Raw genomic sequence first — 20,236 nt, forward strand, 5'->3', positions numbered from 1 at the left:
GAGCCAGTTGCCAAAGCCAAGCGTAGATGTTGAAGACGGGTGGGAGCCCTCAAGTAATCTTGGTGAGCTGCAGAAGAGTGATGAGTCTTTGAAAGATGTGTTTTCCAAAGTTACTGAAATTGATGGGGTTAAGACTGGGGTGGCTAATGAGCTGACTGGGGAGTTCTATTTTGTTCAAGATGGCATATTGTACCATCAACCTGAAGAGAGCAGTGTAGAGCAGGTGGTAGTTCCCAAGTGTCTCAGAGACAGAGTGCTGAGTTTGGGGCATGATACACCTTGGGCGGGACACCTAGGCACGGTGAAGACACTGGAGAGGATAGTGCAGCGTTTTCACTGGCCAGGGCTCTACACTGATGTACAGAAATACTGTCGTACATACTCCATTTGTCAGGTCACCAGCAAACACAAAGCCAAACCTTCCCCATTGCAACCACTTCCCATCATTGGTGTTCCATTTCAGAGGTTAGGAATGGACATTTTAGGTCCCCTTGAGAAGACTAGGTCAGGTCACAGATTCATTTTGGTAATGTGTGACTATGCAACACGCTATCCAGAAGCATTTCCATTACGTAAAATCACAGCAGGGTCAGTTGCACGTGCACTCCTACATCTCATTTCAAGGGTAGGCATACCTCATGAAATCCTGACTGACCAGGGTACAGCCTTTTTATCCAAGACACTTAAGCAGGTGTACAGTTTACTGGGGATAAAGGGGATAAGGACCACTCCCTACCACCCCCAGACTGATGGGCTGGTGGAATGTTACAATCAAACTTTGAAGGCCATGCTGAGGAAGTTTGTTTCAGAAAATGGAAAAGACTGGGACCAGTGGTTGCCATACCTCCTTTTTGCCTATAGGGAGGTACCGCAGGCTTCCACTGGTTTTTCCCCGTTTGAACTGTTGTATGGGCGCCAAGTCCGGGGCCCATTGGATCTACTGCGAGATGCCTGGGTGACCCCAAAACCCCAGGAGCCGGACAGTGTGCGCTCATATGTACTGAAAATGAGAGAAAAGATGGAGGAGATGGCGTATATGGTGGAGGAGAACATGACCAAGGCGCAGCAGAATCAGGTGCAGTGGTACGACCAGAGAGCGATGCAGAGGAGCTTCGCACCCGGGCAACAGGTTCTCTTGTTGCTGCCGACCACCGAAAACAAGCTGCTGGCCCGGTGGCAAGGGCCGTACACCGTGACACGTCAGCTGGGGCCGGTGACCTATGAGCTGGAGATGCCAGGTCGATGAAAGACAAGGCAGGCCTTTCACATAACCTGCTCAAGGAGTGGCATAAGCGGGAGGCGCCGCTTAGTCAGCAGCTCCTGGTGCAGGACGTGCAGGGCGATGTGGAGCCACCGGAGCAGTTCTTCCCAGCAGCCATGTCACCAGCTGACCCAGACATCTCCCACTTGACTGAGCAGCAAGCCGAGGAGTTGAAGGCCATCATTCCTCATGACCTGTTTTCTGAGCAACCCGGACGTACTACGTTGGTGGAGCATGACCTGCAGCTGAAGGATCATACTCCAGCGCGGAGGTGCAGGAGCAGACTTTCCAGGACCTGAAGGGGGCTCTGCTCTGTGAGCAAGTTTTACAGAGCCCGGACTTTGAGCAGACCTTCACTGTTCAGACTGATGCCTCTGGGATTGGGCTGGGGGCAGTCCTTCTCCAGGGGGAGGCAGAGCAACAGAAGCCGGTGGCATTCATCAGCCGCAAGCTCTTCCCACGGGAGACACGGTACTCTGTGGTGGAGCTTGAGTGCCTTGCCGTGAAGTGGGCACTAGAGACCTTTAAATACTACCTGTTGGGCAGAGACTTTCTCCTAGAGACTGACCACAGGGCTCTGCAATGGTTGGGGTGTATGAAAGATTCTAATGCTCGCATTACGCGCTGGTTTTTGTCATTACAACCTTTTCGGTTTACTGTTAAGTACAGGGCAGGGTCACAGAACCCTGTAGCGGACTTCCTGTCTCGCCACCCTGGTGGCGAGCCAACAGAAGGGGGAGGAAATGTGAAAAATGACGAGGGGTGGTAGTTGCATTTTTCACAGAAACGCCAGAGACATGTCTTCCCGACACTCACAGACACCTTCCAACACACACACACACACAGACACACAGCCGATGCGCACCTGTTGGCGTCTCTTCCATGTATTGGAATTTGCTTTTTAGCACGGCTAGCGTGAGATCACACACACGCAGCAGACACATATTCCTCAGTTTAACTGTTATTTACCATCATCGCGAATAGCGCAGGTACCCGTTGTCTCGCATCATATTTCACTCGCCACACAATAGTTTTACCACACAACAAACATTTCCACTCACCACTGTACCTGGTGCAACAACAATCCGGGTCGGGGGGGAAACCGGAGCCCTTCTGGAACCAATGTTTTAACCACTGTTCCGGTGCAGTGGCGGGAACTTGGTTGAAATGGTGATGTAATGTTTTGTAATTATTGTTGGGTGGCTTTATTTAATATGTATTGAATTTAATGTGGTGTATGTGTTTTCTAATATGTCTGGGGTATATGGTGGTATTGTGTAGGTTTAACTAACTGTGTTTTTAACTGTTTTTTGAGTGTTGGTGTAATGGGATGTTTCTATTGGTTGTTGACTGTCCAATCAGCATGTTACTCTTGATTGTGAACCCTTTAAAAGGGGCAGGAGTGTTCATTGTAGAGAGAGAGGTGCAGGAGGACACATGCTTGCTGTGAGGCTGTGTAACAGAAGTAGGTGCAGAGAAGTGCATACTGAGTTTTGTATTTTAAAAAGTCTTTTGTTGTAGTTATATTTGTGTTGCCTGATTGAGGCCGGTTTTGTTTTGTGTTTTTTCTTAGTTTTTGTTTTTCTATTTTTGTATTTACTGTTTGCACTGGAAATAAACTTGCATCCGTTTTACGTTATACTTTAAGTAGCCTTAGTTTTCTTCCTGTTGTGGCCAATCCTGGCGTGAGGTGGGGGGTGGAGAAGCCCTCCTTCTCACACTTATGTACTCCACCCACATCAGGGACATATTACAGTATTATAATGTGTCCCGTCCCCCCCGTGTCTGTAATATGGGGAGGTCTGACAGCATTATCAGATAGTGTGTGTTTCCTGTGACAGGGCCTTTTTTTCCCCCCTTGATTTCTCCTCAGTCTTCTCCCTAATTTAGCCATGGTCAATTCCCACCCATCAGACTGCTCTCCAGTATCACATAACAGCTACCAACCAGGGAGGGCTATCACGTGCTTCCTCTGAGATAAGTAATACCAGTTGACCAGCTGACCGCATATTTTACTCATACAATGTCAGGGGGGAGAAAGCACACTCGGAGGAAAACCCAATCCACTCAATTGCTATTAATCAAATCAAATCAAGTTTATTTGTATAGCGCTTTTAACAATAAACATTGTCGCAAAGCAGCTTTACAGAATTTGAATGACTTAAAACATGAGCTAATTTTATCCCTAATCTATCCCCAATGAGCAAGCCTGTGGCGACGGTGGCAAGGGAAAACTCCCTCAGACGACATGAGGAAGAAACCTCGAGAGGAACCAGACTCAAAAGGGAACCCATCCTCATTTGGGCAACAACAGACAGCCTGACTATAATATTAACAGTTTTAACAGGTATAACCCTCAACTGTCCTCATAGGGCCGTCCTTCACAGGAGCGGTGCAATAAAACTCCGACCAGACACAGGGCACCAGGATGGATCAAGCAGGTCCGAGGGGCAGAAGAGGCCAGCATCTCAATCCCAGGATCAACATGTAACTCAGAGGGACAGATTGGGGGGGGGGGGGAAGAGAGAGAGAAAGAAAACACGTTGTTAGGTATGCCCTAAAAATGACAAGTATTAAATCTGTGTGGTAGGCTCGCAGAGACGAGAGTCTTTACATCAGGCATAACACACAACAATGGCATGTTAATATGGTAAAAAATATATCATGACCTGCTCTGGATGGATGCTTGATTGGATGATGGGAGCACACTCCTCAGCAATGATGAGATGCAGATGGGACCCTTAGGGCTGGCCAAGACAATTCAGTTACATTTCACCGGGTCTGGGACATGCGACAGAATGTCTGACGGCCGATTCCCTGCAGGCTACGATAGCCAGTCGAGGTCTCCACCCTCTCCACCAAAAGATTTCCTGTTGACTCCATGTAACTCAGAGGGACAGATTTGGGGGGGGGGGGGGGGGGAGAAGAAAACACAGGTGGTTAGGTATGCCCAATGTCACCTGAATAAGTAGGAACAGTATACATATTGCACCGAGTACAAGCAGGGACTCCGGCAACTAACTATGACAGCATAACTAAAAGGAGAGAGCCAGAAGGTAACACAGGCATGAGGGAGCCCCGGGACATAAAGCAGCCAGCCACTACACCGTCAACAAACTCGAGTGAGCAAGCGAGTGGGGACTGACAGCATCCATACATCCCAGTTTACCAAAACACTCTATGTCTGAGGACCCTCCAGATCTACTCCTTTACCTCATAAACACCATTAACAAAAGGCTTGACTAAACAGATATGTTTTCAGCCTAGACTTAAATGCTGAGACTGTGTCTGATTCCCGAACATTACTTGGAAGGCTGTTCCATAACAGTGGGGCTTTGTAAGAAAAGGCTCTGCCCCCTGATGTAGCCTTCACTATACGAGGTACCAGCAGATAGCCTGCACCTTTTGATCTAAGTAGGCGTGGCGGGTCATAGAGGAGCAGAAGTTCACTCAGGTACTGTGGTGTGAGACCATTTAGTGCTTTAAAGGTCAATAGTAGTATTTTATAATCAACACGAAATTTGATTGGGAGCCAATGCAGTGTGGATAAGACAGGCGTGATGTGGTCATATTTTCTAGTTCTAGTAAGGACTCTTGCTGCTGCATTTTGAACTAACTGGAGCTTGTTTATGCACTTATTGGAACATCCAGACAGTAAGGCATTACAATAATCCAACCTGGAGGTAACGAAAGCATGGACTAGTTTTTCTGCATCATGCAATGACATTAAATTTCTTATTTTTGCAATATTTCTGAGATGAAAGAAAGCTATCTGGGTGATGTTATCAATGTGAGTTTCGAATGAAAGACTGGGGTCAATAATCACTCCGAGGTCTTTTACTGCTGCACGTGAAGAAACAGAAAGGCCATCCAGAGTTACTGTGTAATCAGAAAACTTACTTCTAGCTGTATGTGGTCCTAGTACAAGTACTTCAGTCTTGTCAGAGTTAAGCAGAAAGAAATTAATAAGCATCCAGTGTCTAATGTCCTTAACACATTCCTCAATTCTATTAAGCTGGTGTCTCTCATCAGGTTTTGCAGAGACATACAACTTTGTGTCATCAGCATAACAGTGGAAACTAATACAATGTTTACGAATAATATCGCCCAGAGGTAACATATATAGAGAAAAAAGCAGTGGACCCAAGACAGAACCTTGTGGAACACCAAACTTTACCTCGGTACATCTAGAAATATCACCATTTATATCAACATACTGATAACGATCAGTTAGATAAGACCTGAGCCAGGAGAGGGCCATTCCCTTAACTCCCACAACATTTTCTAGTCTATCCAGAAGAATGGAATGATCAATGGTATCAAATGCTGCACTAAGGTCAAGCAACACAAGTAGCGAGACACAGCCCTGATCAGATGCCAACAATAGGTCGTTTACTACTTTAACCAGTGCTGTCTCTGTGCTATGATGAGGTCTAAATCCTGACTGATACATTTCATGGATGTTATTCCTATGTAAATATGAGCATAACGAAATATTAATATGTGCTCTCACACACACCCAGCGCTGAGAGCGCTGTCAGCCGCGCGGTAAAGTTTTAAATGTTTTTAAAGTTTTAGAGACTTTTTTCTGTCAAGTTGGTGAATGAAATGGCCAACGGACAGTTTATCCTACTTTTCCTGCTGACGTTTTGTCAAATCGTAGGACTGTACAACTCATTTGCGGCTAGCAAAAACGCGGAAGCAGGTTTGTTTGTTGAATCAGCTGGTAACAAACATTCCAGTCAAATACCCTTCGGACATCACCAACTGTTTAATAAATTAATCCGACCATTCCATTATGACCCCAACAAACAACGCACCAGGAGGAGAAATGTTGGAGAAGTAAGGATAAATGTTACGCTACTGGTTGTCACAGAAAGTTTGCTGCTATGCGGGGATGTTCATCCTTGCCCTGGACCATCCACCTGCAAAACACCTAGGTGTCCATGCCCCAACTGTGGGAAGACTGTGAGATCGAATGCAAATGCAATTGCTTGTGATTTGTGTGACGAGTTTGTTCACATAAAATGTGCAAACATAGACCGTAAAACATACACTTTGGCCGTCAAAGCACAGGCAAACATTCAGCTGGTGTGTAATGCCTGTTGTGTGCATGAAATGTGCTCCCCCAATATCCTGGATTTTACGCGAGAGGATGATGCATCTTTCGGTGGGGATGACAGTCCGATCGAGAAAGGGGATACGTCCTTGGAACTTTTAAATCAAAGAGGGCTACATTTTATTCACCTTAACGCAAGGAGTTTACTTCCGAAAATTGAAGAGTTAAGGCAGTTCATCGCAAGGACAAAAGCCGCAGTGATTGCTGTGACTGAGACGTGGCTGGACAGTTCCATTGAAGACGGCGAGATCAAACTGCCTGGTTTCAACTGCTACCAGCGAGACCGCAATAGGAATGGAGGAGGGGTATGTCTCTTTATTAGGACTGATTTATCATTCACCCCTTGCCCGGACTTACAGATAGACTCATTGGAAACTGCTTGGGTTGAAATTCGACTGCCCAAAACAAAGCCGATTTTGGTGGGGGTGTGTTACAGACCCACAAAACAAAATGACTTTTATTAACTTTTAGAATCAATGTGTATTGATAGTAATGTGTTGATGGAGAAAGAATGCATCCTTTTGGGTGATTTTAATACAAATCTGTTGCTGACCACTAAAAATGGACTTCTTAAAAAGTTTTTACATTTCTGCAAGGTGTTTGAATTACAGCAACTTATAACTGAGCCAACCAGAGTAGATATGCACACTAAATCTAATTTGGATCTGATTCTGGTTACTGATAGTAAAAAAATCTGCTGCTCTGGGATATTGGACATTGGTCTCAGTGACCATAAAGTTATTTTCTGTACTCGTAAGACATCTAAGGGTAAATTAGGATCAGGATCTCATCATTCCATAAAGATAAGATGTACAAGACAATATTCTAAGAAGGCTTTTGAGCTAAAACTTGCCGATCAGGATTGGAGTAAAGTTATGGACAGTAAGGATCCTGATCAGGCATGGAAGTTGTTTAAGGAGAGGTTTTTAGCAGCATTGGACATGGTTGCACCAATGAGAGAGATGAGAGTAAAGCAAAAGAGAGCTAAATGGATGACGACTGAAATAATTGATTTAATAAGACAGAGAGATCACTATTACAGAAAATACTCTAAGTCCAATCTTCAACATGATTTTGATAAATATGTATATAACCGGAACCAAGCAAGATATCATATACAGAAAGCTAAAGCTGATTACTATGCTGAAGCAGTGTCAGACAATATCCACCAACCAAAGAAATTGTGGAAAATCAAATAGTAACAGCTGTAACACCAGGATTGATACTGACAATGCAATTTGTTTTGACAAAAAGGTTATATCGAATCATTTTAATAGGTTTTTCCACTACGGTCGCTGCCAGTCTGGCTTCACATCTACCAATAGGATCTGGGAATTTTGGGGCATCCTTTCTGAGGTCCATTTACAAAGACGTACCGGTATCACCTGACTCATTTGATCTTTGCACAATATCAAATGAAAAGATTGGGGAGATGTTAGCATCCTTATCCACCAACAAGGCCACTGGCATGGATCAAATTCCAGCCAGATTCATTAAGGACAGTGCTAATGTTGTAGGGGGCGCTATTGCACATATTATAAATTTGTCTATACAACTTGGTAAAGTGCCAATTGAAATGAAATGGGCCAGGGTACTCCCTCTATTCAAGAAAAAAATAGTAGGACAGATGTTAAAAACTATAGACCAGTGTCAATTCTGCCAACTTTGTCCAAAATTTTGGAGAGAGTGGTCTTTGATCAGATGGAGAGGTATTTGTCCCAGAACAACTTGCTATATGACCTCCAATCTGGTTTTAGATCTGCTTACTCCACTGACACATGCCTCTCTCACCTATGTGATTACATCAGACAAGAAAGTGAAAAAGGAAATTATACTGGCATGGTTTTATTGGATTTACAGAAAGCGTTTGACACTGTGGACCATTCAATTCTTTTATCTAAGTTGCAATGCATGGGTTTTGGCCAGGCATCATTACAGTGGTTCAAATCATACCTATCAAATAGAAGTCAAATCTGTGATTATGATGGAGTATTGTCAGAACCTTTGCAAATATCTTGTGGGGTGCCCCAAGGCTCAATTTTAGGCCCTTTGTTATTTCTTATTTATGTAAATGATATGCCAGCAGCTGTTAAATGTAAAGTAATTCTCTATGCTGATGACTCCTCACTACTTGTATCTGGTAGAAACATCTCTCAGATTCAAGAAACCCTTACTGATGAGCTGAGTAATGTAAGAGAGTGGCTGTTAGATAATAGACTGTCATTACATGTGGGGAAATCTGAATGCATTTTATTTGGTACCAAACACAAGATAAAAAAGGCACCTGAGTTAAAAGTCACATGTAATGGTAATGAAATTCAAACAAAGACAACGGTTACATATTTAGGTTTAATACTGGATCAGACTTTGACCGGTCATTCCATTGCTGAGAAGCTATTAAACAAAAGTGCTTCCAAATTGAAATTTTTATACCGTAACACAAGGCAGTTAGATTTTAAAATAAAAAAAAACTTCTTGTGTTAGCGCTTGTTCAGTGCCATTTTGACTATGCTTGTTCAGCATGGTATAGTGGCCCGACAGTGAAAATTAAAAATAAAATGCAGGTTATGCAGAACAACATGATCCGTTTTATATTGTGTAAACCATCTAGATATCATGTCACTTTTAATGATTTTAAGAAAGTGGACTTTCTGCCTGTAAAGCTAAGGGTTGAACAGCTAAAATTGAATCATATGTTCAACATTATCAATGGTATAGCCCCTAAGTATTTGGGATCCCAAATTGTAATGGTGCATACTCAACACACCTGTGAAACAAGAGCAAATGTCCGCTCTTGCAAGGCACCATCTGCAAAGAGCGTGGCACGTAACTCTTTCTTTTATACAGGAATTATGTTATGGAATAGCCTTCCACTAAATATTAAAATGGCAGAAACAAAAAGGGATTTTAAACAAAAGGTCAGGGTTTTTTTGTGGAATAAAGTAGAGAATTAGATGACTTAGGAATGTGAATGTATATGTGATATCTGTTGCATGTGTTTGTATGTCTTGTCCTTTTCCACCAGGGACCATGTTGGAAATAAGTGTTTTACGCTTTTACATGTAATCCCTTGGATACCCTTTGTCTTCCTATATCCATAAATAAACCAAACCAAACAACCCATGACTGGCTAGTATAACTGACAGGGCAGGGAAGAGACAGCATACCATCTCTCCCTCCCTGAGAGCCCAGACAATTTTGCTCTCTTGAGCTCCCAACCACAGATGACTGTGGCATCATCAGGATTCGAAAGTGGCAATATCTGGATTATGGGGAGGATGATGGGGGCAACAGTTTTCTGCTGTACCACTTGGGATCCACAGGCCACGCATTTTACGCTATTTCTGGTTAAATTGTGCCTGATGAATAAAACTGCAACAGTATTTTGTGGTTTACTATATAGTCAGTTTCGCAATAGCAGGATATTGCAGTGGGGTGACTTTACCCTATCTGGTTGGTTACTGTCATATGATAGAGAAAACCTACCTGGTTGGTGGAACATGCCAAAATGAGTCCTCTGGGGGAGTGCTCTGGTTACTGCAGATTGCATTGTACAACAGCTTTCATTCCAGAAACACTGTTAGGCTCAGAAATGTCACAAGATAATGCAGAAAATAACCTCTATAACCTCTTAGACAAAAGTAGCACCTTGCTGTCTGGTTGTTCCTGTAGGTGCAGGACTGAGTTCTTTGGTGTGCTCCTCTTCATACCACACCAATAGCTCCTGTCCTGGGTTAATGGGTCGACAGCAACGATACAGAATTCCCCCTCGATACCGAAATGCCACAAGATTCTGTTCTTCATTACGGGCACAATTCACATACCTAAAAGAGTGAGGCAACATTCCAGAAAAGGTAAAAATCAGATCAGAGACTTGGAGAAAGCATGGCAGAGATATCAGTGACAGCAAGAAGATAAAGTTCTTCCAACAAATGAGGAACTGTAAAATCAAAATCACTAAAATGGCCCAAGAGCTGGTGTATTTCTCACCTCATCCAATTCACATGCATCTCTCTTTTGGCATCAATGTATTCTTCACACTGCATGCTCCTGTATAGCTGGAGAAAAATACCACATTTATATTTTCTTTACTAAAATCAATCTATGCCTTTAAATGAGGTATACAGAAACAAGAAAGATGGCTCATGCCAATATTATTAAGCCTCATGAAGGCTGAATTAAAAGGTTTTTGACTGTATCTTAAGATTCACAAAACAGCCAACAAGCTCTGAGATGAATTTAGTAACTATAGGAAAATGCAGGCAAGGCTTTATCAGAATTTAGGCAAAGGAAAGGTTTCTCATAAAAGGCTTTAAGTCTGACATGGCAAAGCTGTGCTGTGAATCAGACCTCTCTGATACACATCTGTCCCTTGTGTTTTGGTCTCTAAACAGAAAGCTACAAAAATGCATAACTTTAAAGTCAGTTCTGTCACTAAATGGGTTTTATACAAAATATTTTGGATTTGTACAAGTAATATTTATTTACCATAAGTGTTTGGGAGCTAATGTTGTTTTAGTTCAGTGTAGTAGTGTTCATTTTTAATTTAAAGAATTGTAAAATTCACTTTTAGTCTTAGTCATGTCCTGAAAATTGTAGTTACATTTTAGACTTAGACTTTTTTTTTTGGGGGGGGGGGGGGGGGGGGGGGGGGGGTGTCAAGCTTTAATCTTGACAACCTTGGAACGCTTTATTGGTCAGGGCATAATGAACAGAGATTTTGTTTTGCTGTCTTTTTACCAGCCCTCTCTGTGGGCCTGTCATTTCAGGATCATGTGGCAGCATGCATGTGTTCTCACTGGTCAAATCACAACCATGTTAGTTAATGTGCATTAACATTCTACTCTAATGCAAAAACAGTGCGTAACAATGAAACAAAATCCATGAACAAAAAAAAAGGTCAAAAATTAAAGGAGGGGCCAAAAATTTAAGGAAAAAAAAAAGCAGGCATTAGAGACATAGGCTTACAAATGTAAATTAAAAAAAAAAAAAATCAACATACTGTTTGGCCATCAGCATCCTGAATTGGCCCACAATGCTATTTTCGAGGAGCAGAATGAAAAGCTTAAGATGGACATTAAAACATAGCTATAGGCTAGGCTGCATCTTCATTTAAAACTGCTGGAACTTGCCCAACCATAACTGACTGTCATATGGACCAGAGGTTTTCAAGCTTGCTGGGGCAGAAGCACATCAAAGGTCAAACCAGAACATCAAGGCACACCAAATTAAAGTCGGTTATCGATTATGAAGAATGTTACACATATTATGATGGACTAGAAGGTCATTCGCAAGGTTTGACCCAGATTGCATGACAGCAGACTGTCAATTATTAAACAGATAGGTAAATCAGACAGGTAATTTTATAATGTATTAAAAACGTGAGGCAACGCTCATTACAGTGTTTTCCATGAGTTACTTAGACCATGGTGGTGGAAGCATTTTCAGAACACACCACCATTTGATTTGAGACTGATAACATTAACTTTACAGTATCTACTACAGTCATCCACAAGTCCAAACACAATACCATGGTTATCAATTTAAGACAGCAAACAGATAACATCAATGCAGAAGTTTACATTGATAATTAGTATTCAAACTTTAGCTTAGTTAGGGAACATTAACAGCAGAGTGTCAGACTCTCATCTCCTTGCTTTAAAACAACGAGCTGTTGAATTTGTAGAGGTTTAGCTTATTTGAGTAAGAAAAGCTGCTAACACATCTGGTAGCATGTATTCGTCATTCAAAATACAAGCACATGCTCTAACCAAAGTTCAAAATAGGTTTATTTTTGGCTAAATTGAAATTAGTCTGCATGTTCTCTATTCAATATTTTCTAAAAAAAAATAAATAAATAAATAAATAAATAAAATAATAAACCAATTAAACACAGGTAACCACTTCTGCTTCCTTCCTTTGAGGGCTGAAATGTATGCTCTAGTCATTTTTTAACCGTTTATGAACTGTTAAACTCCTTAACGATGATTTGTGGGTGTGGCCTTTTTGCTGTGGCATTACAACCAGTGTGTTTATGCTTAAATTACTAAAGCACAAAATTGTTTTGAGCAAGTTCTTCATAGAGCTAAACTCTTAATTTTGCTCTCAAAGTGCACCAGTTTGATACATTTAACTTTAAAATAAACAAAATTATCTTACATGGGAGCATGCCCCCAAGTGAGGTCCACTGACCATAGTTTCACAAAATCCTGAGGGAAACATACAGTGGTAAACCCTTTAGAATTTTCTATATTTCTACATAAATATTACATAAAACATCAGAATTTCACACAAGTCCTAAAAGTAGATAAGAACCCAGTTAAACAAATGAAACAAAAATATTATACTTGGTCATTTATTTATTTATTGAGGAAAATGAGCCAATATTACATATCTGTGAGTGGGAAAAGTATGTAAACCTCTAGGATTAGCAGTTAATTTGAAGGTGAAATTAGAGTCAGGTGTTTTCAATCAATGGGATGACAATCAGGTGTGAGTGGGCACCCTGTTTTATTTAAAGAACAGGGATCTATCAAAGTCTGATCTTCACAACACGTTTGTGCAAGTGCATCATGGCACAAACAAAGGAGATTTCTGAGGACCTCAGAAAAAGCACTGTTGATGCTCATCAGGCTGGAAAAGGTAACAAAACCATTTCTAAAGAGTTTGGATTCCACCAATCCACAGTCAGACAGATTATGTACAAATTGAGGAAATTCAAGACCATTGTTACCCTCCCCAGTAGTGGTCAACCAACAAAGATCACTCCAAGAGCAAGGCATGTAATAGTCGGCGAGGTCACAAAGGACCCCTGGGTAACTTCTAAGCAACTGAAGGCCTCTCTCACATTGGCTAATGTTAATGTTCATGAGTCCACCATCAGGAGAACACTTGAACAACAATGGTGTGCATGGCAGGGTTGCAAGGAGAAAGCCACTGCTCGTCAAAAAGAACATTGCTGCTCATCTGCAGTTTGCTAAAGATCACGTGGACAAGCCAGAAGGCTATTGGAAAATATTTTGTGGTCAGATGAGACCAAAATAGAATTTTTTGGTTTAAATGAGAAGCGTTATGTTTGGAGAAAGGAAAACACTGCATTCCAGCATAAGAACCTTATCCCATCTGTGAAACATGGTAGTGGTAGTATCATGGTTTGGGCCTGTTTTGCTGCATCTGGGCCAGGATGGCTTGCCATCATTGATGAATTCTGAATGAATGAATTCTGAATTATATCAGCAAATTCTAAAGGAAAATGTCAGGACATCTGTCCATGAACTGAATCTCAAGAGAAGGTGGGTCATGCAGCAAGACAATAACCCTAAGCACACAAGTCATTCTACCAAAGAAAAGAGAATAAAGTGAATGTTTTGGAATGGCCAGGTCAATGTCCTGACCTTTATACAATCGAAATGTTCTGGAAGGACCTGAAGTGAGCAGTTCATGTGAGGAAACCCACCAACATCCCAGAGTTGAAGCTGTTCTGTATGGAGGAATGGGCTAAAATTCCTCCAAGCCGGTGTGCAGGACCGATCAACAGTTACCAGAAACGTTTAGTTGCAGTTATTCCTGCACAAGGGGGTCACACCAGATACTGAAAGAAAAGGTTCATATACTTTTGCCACTCACAGATATGTAATATTGGATTATTTTTCTCAACAAATAAATGACCAAGTATAATATTTTTCTCTCATTTGTTTAACTGGGTTCTCTTTATCTACTTTTAGGACTTGTGTGAAAATCTGATCATGTTTTAGGGCATATTTATGCAGAAATATAGAAAATTCTAAAGGGTTCATAAACTTTCAAGCACCACTGTAGTTATTCTATCTGTCTTTTTTTTTAAATAAATACTGTCAGTGGAACACCTATCTGTTCTCTTGCAAGTTAGGGTATCTGTGAAAGAAATCCCTCTCAACTCAAAATGTAAAAGTAGATGACCGTGATTGTGCGACATATCCTCGGAGCATGTTGATGGGGAGTGAACTAATGTGGCAAGTGTGTGTGGAAGGAGGAATCATGAGACAGAAATCTCCACTTTTGAATATATCTCTCATTGCACATTGTACAATGAAATTGGATGCCATCCTACCAGTGCAACATCAGCTTATTAAAAATAATTAATAAATAAATAAATGAAATCAATAAATCTCATCTCATTATCTCTAGCCGCTTTATCCTTCTACAGGGTCACAGGCAAGCTGGAGCCTATCCCAGCTGACTACGGGCGAAAGGCGGGGTACACCCTGGACAAGTCGCCAGGTCATCACAGGGCTGACACATAGACACAGACAACCATTCACACTCACATTCACACCTACGGTCAATTTAGTCTCACCAGTTAACCTAACCTGCATGTCTTTGGACTGTGGGGGAAACGGGAGCACCCGGAGGAAACCCACGCGGACACGGGGAGAACATGCAAACTCCGCACAGAAAGGCCCTCGCCGGCCACGGGGCTCAAATGCGGACCTTCTTGCTGTGAGGCGACAGCGCTAACCACTACACCACCATGCCGCCCCCAATTTACCATATTCACTCAAATTGTATTATAGGACAAATGTATGTGCAAAATTTCATGAGTTCTTACCTATTGTAAGCCCCTCAAAACAGCGCGGGAAAATTTCAAAATCCCACATTCCATCCAACATGGCTGACTTCATGTTGGGTGGAGTCACATACTACTAAGTGAACTTTGTCCTGTATCACAAGGAGTATGGATCACACCAAATCTCATGCCGATCCGAGCAACTTCATTTATGGTTCTATGAACCATAGCTTGTTCTCGGGGGCGCTATAGAGCTTTGGGACCATGCCTAGTCCCTTGATCAGTGTAACTATGTGATTTTACACACGAGTTTTCGAGCATCGCAAGTGCCTCAAAAACGAGTTCTTCCGCAGAGGAAAAAAAATGAATAAATAAAGAAGAAGAGGAGAAGAAAATAGTTTTTCCGGTTGAGAGTACGTCGTGCGCGTTCTGGCTGCCGCTTTTCACCGGAGCTTTTTTGTTTTATTTTATTTCTTTTTCTAATTTTTTTCTGTGTGTTTGTGTGGTTTGATGTTTGAGTGTTTTGTCCGCCGGTTGTGGTGTAGCTCCGGACCCAGTTTTGGGCGTTGGTTCCCTCCAGGCCTTGGTTCGCTGTGGGCGATGCCTGTGCTCCCAGCTATGGACTACAGTGAGCTCGTTGCTCATTTTACATCGTGGCTGTCCAGCGCTCTGCGCTTTAATGCTTGGCGTGATGTTCTGAGTGATGTTGCTTGGTGGTGTCGCGGCGGCTGTGCAGGCGGTTTGGGACACACCAGCGCTCTGCGTGGCGGAGCTTCTCTGCTCGCTTTGTGGATTCATGGCGTGGTGTTCGAGCGATGTTGCTGGCGGCGGTGCTGGAGATGTGGGACCTGTTTTCGTGCACCTTTTGGTGGGACTGTGGCTGCTACACCACGGGAATTACATTCTGACCCCTACTTGGTGGACTTTTTATTTTTATTATATTTTTTATTTTTTCTTTGTCTATTATTGTAAAGCGTCCTTGTCTGTGCGTGTGTTTGTGTGTGTGTATATGTGTGTATGTTTGAATCTCCTGTAAAGCATCTTTGAGTATCATGAAAAGCGCTATATAAAACAGATGTATTATTATTATTATTATTATTAAAATATAGCTGCAAGTGGCAATGAGGGGCCCTTGCACCTCCGGTTCTGCGACCAGTTACATTTGCTCATCAAACAATGCACTGAGATGTGAAACAAAAGCCTGGGTATCTGAAGTATGCACCACCGGTGATTAATTTTTCGGCAGTGGAGTCATTACTGTCCATGTGCTATACCAGAGGGTCAGTTTGGGCATGTGCCCACCATAAGAACCATTATATCCTATAACCTGTGAAGTTTGAGCTATATCATACAATGCATGGTGAATTTATGACACACTTTCTGTTTACATGACGGAACACAAATTTATTGTTTAACCATTTCAACATCTTAAAGAAGAAGAAACCTTTATTTGTCACATGCACACTTCAAGCACAGTGAAATTCATCCTCTGCATTTAACCCATCTGAAGCAGTGAACACACAAACACTCAGAGCAGTGGGCAGCCACACCAGAGCGCCCGGGGAGCAGTCAGGGGTCAGGTACCTTGCTCAAGGGCACCTCACATTAACCTAACTGCATGTCTTTGGATTGTGGGGGAAACCAGAGCACCCGGAGGAAACCCACGCAGACATGGGGAGAAAATCTAAGCTCCACACAGAAAGGCCCTCGCCGGCCGCTGGGTTTGAACCCGGAACCTTCTTGCTGTGAGGCGACCATGCTAACCACTACACCATCTTGCAAGATATCACAAATCCCTTTGCAATTTAACATCAGCAACATCTTGACATCCTGTACACCAAATATGGCATGAACACAGCAAACTGCCTTGGATGAGCATGTCAAAATTCTAACATGTCAAAATGCACAAAACCAAAAATAAGTCACTTCCTGTTGAGTATGGCTGATGCATTGTATATTGAAATTTTGTTCATCTAGGGGCACTCCACACACCTATCAAATCTCATGAGTCTCAATGACGTATGGGGCACTATGGAGTCCCCCGGACACAACTGGTGCCATGCTTCCATCCCTGAATAGTGATGGCCAGGATTGAGGTGTGTACCAAATTTCATGAGTTTTAATTTTTCGCCAGTGGAGTAATTACTGTCCAGGTCCAAATGGTGCCACTATACCAGAGGGTCACTTTGAGCATGTGGATGTCATCAGAACCAGTACGGCTTACAACGTGAAGTTTTAGCCATATCAGGCAATGCATGGTGAATTTATGATACACTTCTTGTTTGCATGGTAAAACATATTGGCTCACCATTTCAACATCATGCAACATATCGCAAATCCTGTCGCAAGTCCATTGTTTTAGCAAATTTACATTTCAGGTTTGTTTATCTTGGGGCACCAGACACACCTACCAATTCTGACGTGGATAGATGAAACTATACTGGGCAAAAGTCTCAATGACATATGGGGGCGCTATAGAGTCCCCCGGAGATACCTGGGGGTCAAGCCCCTATTGCCGAGTAGCAGTGTGCATGACTGATGTGTGAACCAAATTTCATGTGTTTTTGCCCATGGAAATCACCTCCAAAATGGCAAAGTTTTGAAGAAAAATAATAATAACAAATATAGCCACTAACGGCGATAAAAGGCCCTCGCACATGAGAACATGCCAAAAACAATACGGCATTGCACCTGGGGCCAAGCCTCTATCCCTGAGTAACAGTTGCCAGCACTGATGTGTGTACCAAGTTTCAGGAGTCAGAGTTTTTCAGCAATGGAATCATTACTGTCCAAGTCCAAATGGTGGTGCTACACAAGAGGCTCACTTTGGGCATGGGGATATTGTCAGAACCCTAATGTCTTATAACCTTTGAGGCTTTAGCTCTATCAGGCAATGCATGGTGAATTTATGACATACTTCCTGTTTACATGTCAAAACATACAAATTTACTGGTTCACCATTTCAACATCCTGCAAGGCATCACAAATCCTGTCGCAAGTCAATTAACAAACAATGTGCATTTCAGTTTTGTTCATCTTGGGGCACCCCACACACCTACCATTTTTGACACTGATAGGTGAATCTATATACCGGGCAGAAGTCTAAATGACATGTGGGGGCACTATGGAGTCCAACGGAAACACCCGGGGTCAAACCTCTATCCCTGAGTAGCGATGGCCAGGACTGATGTGAGCACCATATTTCATGAGTCAAAGTTTTTAGGCAATGGAATCATTATTGTCCATGTCCAAATAGTGCCGCTATACCACAGGGTCAAATTGGGCACGTGGAGATCAGAACCATCGTATCCTGTAACCTGTGAATTTTTAGCTATAATCAGGCAATGCATGGTGAATTTTTGACATGCTTCCTGTTTGTGTGGCATAACAAATTTACTGGCTCGCCATTTCAACATCTTGCCAGGTATTGCAAATCCCTTCGCAACTTAATCAGCAACATCTTGACATGACGTATACCAAAAACATGGCATGAATCCAACAAACTGCCTAGGAAGAGTACATCAAAATGTAACAGGTGTTTTGGCAATGGAGTCATTGTTGTCCATGTCCAAATGGTGGCGCAATACCAGAGGATGTCTTTGGGCATGTGGATATCTCCAGAACAATGATAGCCTATAACCTCTGAAGTTTGAGCTGCATCAGGCAATGCATGGTGAATTTATGACTCACTTCCTGCTTGCATGGCGTAATGTATACATTTATTGGTTCGCCATTTCAACATTTTGCGACATATCACAAATCCCTTCACAATTTAACATCAACATCTTTAAATGACGTATGCCAAATATGGCATGGATCCACCAAACCACCGAGGAGGAGCTTGTTAAAGCGTATCACGTGTCAAAACGCACAAAACCAAAAATCTCCCTTACTGTTGAATATGGCTGATGCAATGTATAGGCAATTTTGTTCATCTATTTATTTCATCTATCTACCAAATTTGACATGGATAGGTGAAACTGTATACCAGGCAGGAGTCTCAATGACGTATGTGGGCGCTATGGAGTCGCCCAGACACACCTGGGGGTCAAGCCCCTACGGCGGAGTAGGGGTGCCCATGACAGATGTGTGTCCCAGATTTCATGAGTTTTTGAATATGTACAAGGTGTCAATTAGGGCTGCAGCTATCGAATATTTTTAGAATCGAGTATTCTGTCGATTTTTTCATTGATTAATCGAGTAATCGGATAAATTACACTTTTGTGTTTTTAAACAACTATATCAATCGTGTGTTATGCAACATGAAAGGCCTCTTAAAATGAGCAAGCAATTGGCTGTTATTCCTGCCCCTAAAAAGTTTTTATTCAAACTCAACACTTAAAGTTAGTTTCGTTTTAGAGAAGTGTCAACATCATCTTGACCAGTGTTATCAGCCAAGTTGTTAAATTTATTTATTTATTATTTTTTAAATTATTTTTTTAAGTATGATAATTATGAATGAATAAATGAAATGAACTTAATTAAATTTACAACCAATGTAGATACATTACATTATTTACACATTACCGTGATATCTAAGGCATAATTAACAAAATTTACAGCAATAAAAAAAAATTAAGGGTGGCACGGTGGTGTAGCAGTCAGCACTGTCGCCTCACAGCAAGAAGGTCCGGGTTTGAGCCCTGTGGCCGGCGAGGGCCTTTCTGTGTGGAGTTTGCATGTTCTCCCCGTGTCCGCGTGGGTTTCCTCCGGGTGCTCCGGTTTCCCCCACAGTCCAAAGACATGCAGGTTAGGTTAACTGGTGACTCTAAATTGACCGTAGGTGTGAATGTGAGTGTGAATGGTTGTCTGTGTCTATGTGTCAGCCCTGTGATGACCTGGCGACTTGTCCAGGGTGTACCCCGCCTTTCAGAAATATGAGTAGAAATATTAGAGATATTGGCTTCTTCACAGACTTCTGATTGGATTGAATGGATTCAGCAAACACATTTTTTGTGAATGTTGTTTAGTGAAAAAGTGATTTTTATTCTTGCATATGAAAATCCTCAAGTGAGTGAACACTGTACAGTTCTGTATATAAGTCAATTTCACAGAAAACTTTTTTTTTTTTTGTCCGGACGTGTTTTATTTACATTTTGAGATTTCTAAAACCTTTTTATCGTCTCATATGATAAAACATTATCAGTTCTACCTTGCATTTCAAAATTTGACTACTTTGGTTCATTGACTACTTTGTCCCCCCACCAGGGTGCTGCCCTGGACCAGCTGGGGGCCTGCGGCCCCCAGACCCCCGGCTAAAATTTTCAGATAATTTCACCAGCCCCAAATCACATCCCTGTATATAGTAGCC

General features: G+C 42.2%; 1 protein-coding gene and 2 pseudogenes across 1 annotated transcript in view; 1 reads left to right on the top strand and 2 right to left on the bottom strand.

Annotated features, from left to right (window-relative positions):
* The window catches only part of LOC132867726 (histone H2AX-like), a 1,044,434-nt pseudogene that overhangs the window by 471,368 nt on the left and 552,830 nt on the right, over positions 1–20,236 (top strand).
* The window catches only part of LOC132867717 (uncharacterized), a 1,045,807-nt pseudogene that overhangs the window by 468,219 nt on the left and 557,352 nt on the right, over positions 1–20,236 (bottom strand).
* The window catches only part of LOC132867700 (zinc finger protein 883-like), a 201,960-nt gene that overhangs the window by 14,536 nt on the left and 167,188 nt on the right, over positions 1–20,236 (bottom strand). The window contains exons 4-5 of the mRNA XM_060900708.1: positions 10,371–10,438; positions 10,029–10,204 (exon numbers count right to left, since the gene is read on the bottom strand). Coding sequence (XP_060756691.1) covers positions 10,029–10,204; positions 10,371–10,438 — 244 coding nt within the window. The remainder of the gene's footprint in view (positions 1–10,028; positions 10,205–10,370; positions 10,439–20,236) is intronic.

This window comes from Neoarius graeffei, chromosome 19 (genome assembly GCF_027579695.1).
Source record: "Neoarius graeffei isolate fNeoGra1 chromosome 19, fNeoGra1.pri, whole genome shotgun sequence".
Taxonomy (NCBI): domain Eukaryota; kingdom Metazoa; phylum Chordata; class Actinopteri; order Siluriformes; family Ariidae; genus Neoarius; species Neoarius graeffei.